An 8,326-nucleotide genomic window follows, 5' to 3' on the forward strand; every position below is an offset into this window, starting at 1 on the left:
CCTCAGTTTCCTCATCCATAAAGTGGGGATCATAGCTCCTCCTGAGGATGACACAGAACAGATGGGACTGCTGCAATTATCCAACAGTACTCGACCCAGATTAGACACAACTGGCGTTTTGGGAAATGGGGGAGGAACGCACAAGATGAGAAGTGTGTCCTCTTCCAATGGGATCTGATAAAATGATCTGGGGCTTTTTGCATTGTAGTTGAGGACTTTTCCGAGTGTAAAAATGGATGCCGGTTTATTATTATTATTTTTAATCCCAGGTTTGGATTGCCTAAAAAATCATTGCACGGTGACCCGCCCCACGTCCTAAGGCGACCTCAAGCCACTCCTTCCCCCCGCCGCAGGGACTCCCGCTGGGACTGGAGCAGTGAGCGCAGAGGTCGGTCCATGCCACCCGCAGCAGCAGCCCAGGACCCGCGGCCGCCATGCCCCCACCGGCCCAGGCAGCGCCCCGCCCCCGGCGCTAGGCTGCAGGGCGTCAGTGCCCTCGCGACCCCTGAGGACTGACCTCGTCTGACCTCGCTCCAGACCCCCGTCAGCTCCCCCCAAAATGTCGCTCGAGTGGCTGGTGGCCTGGGGCTGGTCGCTGGACGGCCTGAGGGACTGCATCGCCGCCGGCATCCAGTCGGTGCGGGACTGCGACACCACGGCAGCGGTCAGCGTGGCCTGCCTGCTGGCCCTGTTCGTGTGGTACTGTTACCACGTGGGCCGCGAGCAGCCCCGGGCCTACGCCTCAGTCAACGCCCTGATGCAGGGCCCTGACGCGGCGGGGCTGCAGAACGGATTCGTGTACTGCCAGTCGGCCGAGTGCGTGCGCTGCAGCCACAGCGAGGGGCTCAACCAGAAGCTCTACCACAACCTGCAGGAGTACGCCAAGCGCTACTCGTGGTCCGGCATGGGCCGCATCCACAAGGGCATCCGCGAGCAGGGCCGCTACCTCAGCAGCCGGCCGTCCATCCAGAAGCCTGAGGTCTTCTTCCTGCCCGACCTGCCCACCGCGCCCTACTTCTCGCGGGAGGCGCAGAAGCACGACGTGGAGCTGCTGGAGCGCAACTTCCAGACCATCCTGTGCGAGTTTGAGACCCTGTACAAAGCCTTCTCGAACTGCAGCCTCCCGCAGGGCTGGAAGATGAACAGCACCCCCAGCGGGGAGTGGGTCACCTTTCACTTGGTCAACCAGGGGGTCTGCATCCCCCGGAACTGCAGGAAGTGCCCACGGACGTACCGCTTGCTGGGAAGCCTTCGGACCTGTATTGGCAACAATGTTTTTGGGAACGCGTGCCTCTCCGTGCTGAGCCCCGGCACCGTCATCACGGAGCACTACGGCCCCACCAACATCCGCGTCCGGTGCCATTTAGGTAGGTGGCGGGGGCGGGGCCTCCGGTCCTGAATCCCGCCCCACGAAAGCTACGCACTTCATGGCACTCTGATCAAAAATCGATGGGTCAGGGGTACACAGTGTTGGCAGCAGAGATTGAGTCAAAAAAGAAAGGCGTGGTCAGTATCAACCTACTCTGACAGGTGCTCCATTCAGAGGCCCTGTCTGCCCTGTCCAGGGCGGGAGCCGCCAGCCGCATGTTACTGTCCAGGGCCTGAAACGTGGCTGGTGCCACTAAGGAGCTAGATTTTTACTTTAATCCAGAAGTTAAAATCTGGTGGCGGCTGCTGTATGGAACAGAGTAGCTCTAGAGCCAGAGGCTGTTGAAGTGGTTCTGGAGGTTTGTCACGGTGTCCAGGAGGCTGGAAGATAACCCGAGTGCCTTCCTAATCACAGGGACGAGGTGATGCTTGGTGTTACATTGAATTTGTTCAGCCTCCAAGGAGGTTGGTAACAGGCGAAGTGTGTGTAGCAGTGGTTTTGAGAACAGGGTCTGAAGTCAGGTTGCCTGTGTTTGCATCCTGGCTCCACCACCAGCTGGCTGGGTTCCTTTGGGCAAGTCAGTCCACCTCTCTGGGCCTCAAGTTTCCCCATTTGGAAATTGGAGGTAAAAAAGACCATTTCTTACAGAGCTGTGTTGGTAGTGTGAGTTGTGAAGCTTTTGTTTAAGCAGAGCCTGTTAGAGAGTGTTCTTGTTTAGTTGCTAAGTTGTGTCCAACTCTTTGCAACCCCATGGACTATAGCCCGCCAGGCTTCTCTGTCCGTGGGCTTTCCTAGGCAAGAACACTGGAGTAGGAGTGTTCCTGAGAGAGTACTCGATAAAAGCAGGCTCAGATGCTACTCGGTGAAGAGGGATATTAGTTCTCCAGAATGCCTCCTCCCTGGTGAGTCGAGATAACATGTTGGTTACCAGAGCAACGGTGCCACAGGTTAGCATCCCACACCAGAAGAGCCTGGGCGAGGCCCAGCTTAGTGGTGTGACCGCCCCACCTGTGGCGCGGAGCGGGGACGAGCACGTGGAGGAGCCCAGGATGGGCTTGAGCAGGGGTATCAGAACTGGGCTCTGCAGGGGACCTCAGGGCTGCCGGGGTGGGGGGCGGGGCCCTGAGCCCGACGCCGGGGCCCTGAGCCCCTCTCCCCTGGGCCCCTCTGCTCCTCCTGTGCTCTGTCTGTGAGGATTGGACAGAGGGCTTTACTGCTTCAAAGAAAAAGAAAATTAGATTGAGGCAGTTGACACCGTTTTGAGTATTTCAAGAGTAAAAGCAGGACACGATCGGGGCCCTGGAGGGAGTGGCCTGGCTTCATGGCCAGCTGTGAGACTTTGCGCAGTAACTGTCTCTCTCTGGGCTTCAGTCTCCACATCTGTAAGATGAGCAGATAGTACTCACTCACAGGAATGTTGAGAGGTTTCAACAAAGTAACATCTTCCATGGGCATTTGACACAGCACCTGGCGCATAACAACATTCGATAAATGGCAGCTAGGACGTTAATGGTCAAACGGTGTGTTGGGCAATGTGAAAAACTAATCCATAGAACATGGTCCCGCCCCCAGGAGACAGCAGAAACTGTGCAGGCTCCGGAAGCACACACACCTGGACTCAGATCTGGCTTAGCCCGTTTGCCAGGCGGCCTTGGGTAGGCTCTGAAGCTGCGCCTCCGTTTTCTCCTCTCTACAGTGGGGGTAGTACCCACCTGGAGGGCTGATTGGACGATTAGAAGTATGTCCTGTGTGTTAAGTGCTTGGCAGGTGGAGGGCAGTCAGGTAAAGGGGGCTCTGGTTTATCAGAGACGTGAGATGATCGTCTTAAGTGATGGTCGTGGTCAGTAAAGTCTCTGTGCGATGCACCGGGATGCGCTCTGAGCTCAGGGGACCCGGGCGCTGCAGGTAGGCTGCTCTGGGGAGAAGGGTCTGACCCTGTGGGACCCTGGGACCACTTGGGCGGAGCGAGGGAAGAGCCGTCCCCCAGAGCAGGGAAGTCCGCTGGTGGGCTGAGCTGGCCCAGTCGGTGGGAGCAAACCACAGGGCACCCTCCCTGCCCCCGTCAGGCTGAGGAATTGAGGCTGTGGGCACAGGAAGCAATGCTGTTCTTCTTAAAGGTTCTCCTTGTTTTTTGAAAGCTTCAGAGTGATGCGTAGGGAAGGGCATCTGAGGCAGAATTCGGGCAGCGTGAGTAGGAAGGGCTGGGGGCAAGAGCACCCAGGATCCGCCCCCTGGGTATTAATGCCTGTTGTGTATCAGTGCCGTGTACACGCGCGTGTTTGTAATACGTGTCTGCACGGGCCTCTTTATGACCTGTCCTTCCCCTCCCCGAGTGCCGCCTGCCACCAGAGAAACTGGGTCACCCGTGTCACCGTGGACAGCAGGCAGTGCTGGAAGGCGGCCCACCAGCGTGGGCTGTGCCGTGGCCAGGGCGAGTGCCAGGGCTGGGTTTGCCATTTCCTTCTCTTCTCTGTCCTGCCTACATGATCCACCCAGAAAGGAAACAGGGTGTGTGAGACTCATGTGACCTTGTGTGTTGACTGGAGGGTCTGGAGCACGAGGTCAGAGGCAGGGAGGGCCTGGTACGTGCTGGTGGCCACACTGTCACCAGTTAACCTGGCCGTCGTGGGGAGGCCCCTGCGGTTCCAGGACTGGGCCCTGGAAATGCACACGCACCCCTGCCTCCTTTTCTGCCTTCTGTCCTCATGGGGCCTGGGGGGGGTCATTTCTCTGTGTGACTGCAGCCCCAGCGCCTCCAGTTGGCACAAGTTTGCCGAGGCTGCTCCAAGCTTCCACTAGACGTGGCATCACTTAACCCCTCCACGCTGCCCAGCCATCACCCCGCAGCGCGTAGGGGCTGCAGTGTCCCCAGCCACTACCACAGACCTCCAGGGAACCGCCTCTGGAACTAACCAGGCAGATGTTAGCCAGGAGGCAGGTGCCCAGCCCGCACACAGGCATGTGCACATTCTCATCGGGAAGCCCAGTCAGGCTCTCGTCCCTTCCTGAGTATTGCTGGTGTTCTTGGCCGTCTGGATGGTGATGCAAGTGGGTCAGCTCGTGTCTGCCTTGCCTGCCCTGCAGGCCAGTTGCCAGCCTCCTGAGGCAGGGCCTCGCTGGACAGAGCCCTGTCTCCTCCTATCTCTTGTCTCCGTTCGTGGGCAGTGGAGACAAAGCAGCAAGCCCTAAGCCAGAGAGGCCAGGGACGCAGGACTGCCGAGGCAGCGTGGGGGCCTGTCTATCCCCAGGAGCCACCCAGATGCTCTGTCTGTGGGGGTGCTGACTGTTCCTGCCAGCCAGGCTGGCTCTGGCAGTCAGCTGGGATGGTGGGCCGCAGGGAGGCTGGGGTACAGGGGAGGGAGGAGGAGGAGAGGGAACTGGGGCTGGGAAGCGCAAGCCAGGCTGTCTGTCTGTTGTACTGTGGGGACTGGTAGTGAATCACTACCCAGAGAGAGGGAGCTCCTTTCCAAAACCCTGGGGTGGACTGTCCCTGCGGAGAACCACCCATTCCTAAAGGCCTTCTGCACCCGAACCAAGCAGTGAGGGGACACACGGAAGGATGTGGCCCGCGGGGCTCTCCATCGGGGCCAGTGAGTGGCAGGCTGAACCCCTTTACAACCCTGACCTCCCCCAGCAGTTGTCACTGTAGTGGGAGAGGGTGGTTCCAGAGGCAGAATGGACTGTCAGCTGAGCCAGTGAATGTACTGTTGAGAGCTGAAACTGACCGTCTGCGGGGAAATTGACAACCACTTAGCATCACTGCTACTGACGTGTCAGCTCACACTTCCTTCATACTGTCTAGTGTTAGACCAGCCTGCTCCATGGAGCCAGACAGACTGGGGTTCGAATTTCAGTTCCCGCAGGGCTGAATAGCACTTCCAGCTGGTCACTGAACTTCTCTAAGGCTCAGTTACTGCACCTGGAAAGCATGTGAAGTGATGTCTGTAAAGTGTATGTTTAATGCAAACCCCTGCTCGCAGTAAGTCTTTGGTGGTTGGTAGCAAGGACAGTGGTCACACAGCCTGGAAGGCAAGTACGCCCACGGCCCCTCTTTACAGACGAAGAGCTACGGCTCAGAGAGGTGGAGGGATTTGCTTAAAGTCACCTAGCACGTAAAGGTGGTTGTCTGACCCCAGGTCCTTTGTCTTGCCCTCTCCTCCTCACGGCCTCTGTTTCAATTCTGCCTCCATCCATGCTTCCTGGAGCCATCCATTGGTGGTTCAGGGGGTACATGAAATCCTCAGGCTGTTCGGAAGCTGTTTCCTATGTGTCAAGGGGACATTAAATCAGAGCGGTGGGTGCCGACTGGCCCAGGGTTGTGGTTGTCAGGCTGGGACGCAGCCAGCCACCATGCCAGCGCCTCTTGCAAGGCCCGCTGCCTCCCAGGTCGGGCCCACTCACCCTCTTCTGAATCAGTTAGGTGGCTACAAGTGCCTAGGCGACCAGAGTGCCAGGGGCCCGGCGCCCTTCAGACGCAGGGTTGGAGATAGGGGCGTGAACGTGCACGCACAGCAGCGTTTCAACCAGACCCCGAGTCCGGGGTTGTGTACCCGAGCCCCCCGCCCCGTGCTTGTGTTGAACACAGCAGCTCCCTCTCTGAGGGTGTCAGTCTGTTACCTCTCAAAGCTCGACGTTTCTTTAGGGGTGTCTCCAGCTTCCCAGAGTGAGGCTGGGGAAATTTGGCCTGTGAACATGCCATGCTTGGGCCTTGCGATGGACCCCAAGGCGGGGGCACCCTGAGGGTCTTAGCATCTTTACTCTCAGCTGGAGCAGCCCTTGCCTCTCGTGCAGGTGGAGGTCTGATCCCACCTGCCTCGACCTCCAGGGGTCCTAAGGCTGGGCTTCAGGAGTCTCCAGGTGAGGTGCAAGCCTCAGTCAGTCTGTGCTGTGATCAGAAGTGTCCCTGGCCCAGAGCAGATTAAGCCACGGGAGGAGGGAGCATTTCTGGGGAACACAGTGGGCGTCTGGGTGCACAGCCCGGCTCTGTCCTAGCAAACTGCAATCGGGGCTCCCGAGGGGTGAGGGGGGGGAAGGCGGGGCTTCGGAAGTTGAATGCCCCTCCCACCTCCGCCGAGGCTGCCCTCCTGACTTCCAGCATCCTGGTCCTGCCCCTCTTCATCCTCTCCTCTCTCCTCTCCCCCAGGTCTGAAAACCCCAAGTGGCTGTGAGCTGGTGGTGGGAGGGGAGCCCCAGTGCTGGGCAGAAGGCCGCTGCCTCCTCTTCGATGATTCCTTCCTACACACCGCATTCCACGAAGGTGAGTGCCTGCCTGTTCTGTGGCCGCCTTTAAATATATACATGTGTACACTCATATATACTTCAATTTTATCTCTTTAGAGCTGTTTCTGGCTTCCAGAAAAACTGAGCACAAAGTCCAGAATGTTTGCCCCTTGATGCGACCTTCCTCTGCATATATTTCCCCTTTATTAACATCTTGCGTGGCCGTGGCACGTTTGTGACCAGTGGCCGTGTCATAGTTTACGTGAAGGTTGACCCTTGCTGTTGTCCGTTCTATGGGCTTGGACAGATGTCATGGGTCCGCCACGGGAGGAGCGCACGCAGTAGCTTTCCTGCCCTAAACGTGCTCTGCGCTCTGCTCCGAACCTTCTGGGGCCCTCTCCTAGGGTTTGTTCAGGCAGAAGGCAAGCCTGCGCTCTGTGCCAGGGGGCAGGAGGGGTCACTGCCCGGGTGCTGCCCGCGTGGGTCCGTCTCCACTGTGGTCCCGGCTCGGGGCACTTTGACTCTCTCCTCTCGCCGCCCTCCCCTCCCCTCCCCCAGGTTCAGCGGAGGACGGCCCGCGGGTGGTTTTCATGGTGGATCTGTGGCACCCGCACGTCGCGGCAGCCGAGCGGCAGGCCCTGGATTTCATCTTTGCTCCGGGACGATGAGAACGTTGGTCGCGCTGGAGTCGCCAGGAGTGACAGTGGGTCTGCCTGGGTAGACAGGGTTGCGGCCCAGCCCCCCGGCTCCGTTTGGACCCCATGCTCAGAAACCTGCCTCAACTGAGAGCTCGCATTTGGGACTTTTGTTTTTTTAAGATCACGTTGGGTCCCTTTTTCCTTTGGTTATTGAACAGTAGGGAATTTCCAGCTTGTATTTCCTTAGATTTTTTTTTCTCCCCTTCCCATCGTTTGCTTCTGCGATTCCTTTCTGCCTAAAAGCGCGTTCCTCTGTGCTGCAGCCAGAGGCCCGATGTCCCTGTCGTCTGGTGTCACGCGCGCTGCTACTTGGTCTTGTCAGTGCTCTGAAGTAGAGTCGCCAAACGGTTACTTGTCTGAATGTAATAACGTAAATCTTCTTGTGGTCATCTTAAGAGGAAAAAAAAAAAAAAAACCAACAACCAAAAAACTGCAAAGCAGGGAGCTGGCGAGCATGGCCTCTGCTGCTGTTACGTCACCTGGGGCCCTTCCGCTGCCCCAGGGCAGGGCGCAGTCTGCAGTCAGCATCGCCACCTGGCCCCGAGCCCCGTGAGCTCGCTTACGGCAAGAGCTTCGGGCTGGCGGGACCGGAGGCTTCTCTGTAAACGTGGCTTTCCGAACAGAGCCGGGGTTGGCGTCTTCTCCTTCGAGAGCCCAGCCGCCGGGGCTCCCTCGGATCTGTCTCTGAACGTGTGATTTGCTTACCTCACTGCCTACAGAAGCCCTACTGCCAAACCAGGCCCGGGAGGTTCCCCACTTGAGCTGTGTGGAGTCCACGGCGCTGAGCGTTCAGACCACCAGGCTGGCCCGCGGGTGCCAAGGTGGGGCGAGCAAGGCCTCCCTCCTCCAGGGACGTTCTGGAAAAGCCTCTCTCTGGCAAAACTGGGAATCGTAGGTCCGCCCAGGATGTGTCTGTTTTTTGCTTTGGCGTTCTGCTGCCTGTGATTTTCCATTTGTCTGTCTGTACATAAACGTTCAAATGCTGGGCTCGGAGATCACGCTGGGGTCAGCCTTGTGCCTGTCACCGCACAAGGGCGCG

The 8,326-nt window shown here is 58.4% G+C and overlaps 1 protein-coding gene across 1 annotated transcript; it reads left to right on the forward strand.

The window, feature by feature from the left end:
- Positions 1 to 559: 559 nt before the first annotated feature.
- On the forward strand, positions 560 to 7,467 carry ASPHD2 (aspartate beta-hydroxylase domain containing 2). Its single transcript, XM_068990234.1, has 3 exons — positions 560 to 1,367; positions 6,513 to 6,626; positions 7,148 to 7,467. The coding sequence occupies exons 1-3, from the start codon at positions 560 to 562 to the stop codon at positions 7,255 to 7,257; spliced, it is 1,032 nt and encodes a 343-aa protein (XP_068846335.1). The 3' UTR covers positions 7,258 to 7,467.
- Positions 7,468 to 8,326: the final 859 nt, after the last annotated feature.

Source organism: Capricornis sumatraensis, chromosome 17, assembly GCF_032405125.1.
Source record: "Capricornis sumatraensis isolate serow.1 chromosome 17, serow.2, whole genome shotgun sequence".
Taxonomy (NCBI): domain Eukaryota; kingdom Metazoa; phylum Chordata; class Mammalia; order Artiodactyla; family Bovidae; genus Capricornis; species Capricornis sumatraensis.

Coding starts and splice junctions, on each gene's coding strand:
- ASPHD2 (XM_068990234.1), top strand. CDS start 560: ATGTCGCTCGAGTGGCTGGTGGCCTGGGGCTGGTCGCTGGACGGCCTG. Junction 1,368..6,512: donor CCGCGTCCGGTGCCATTTAG/GTAGGTGGCGGG, acceptor CCTCTCCCCCAG/GTCTGAAAACCCCAAGTGGC. Junction 6,627..7,147: donor ACACACCGCATTCCACGAAG/GTGAGTGCCTGC, acceptor CCCCTCCCCCAG/GTTCAGCGGAGGACGGCCCG.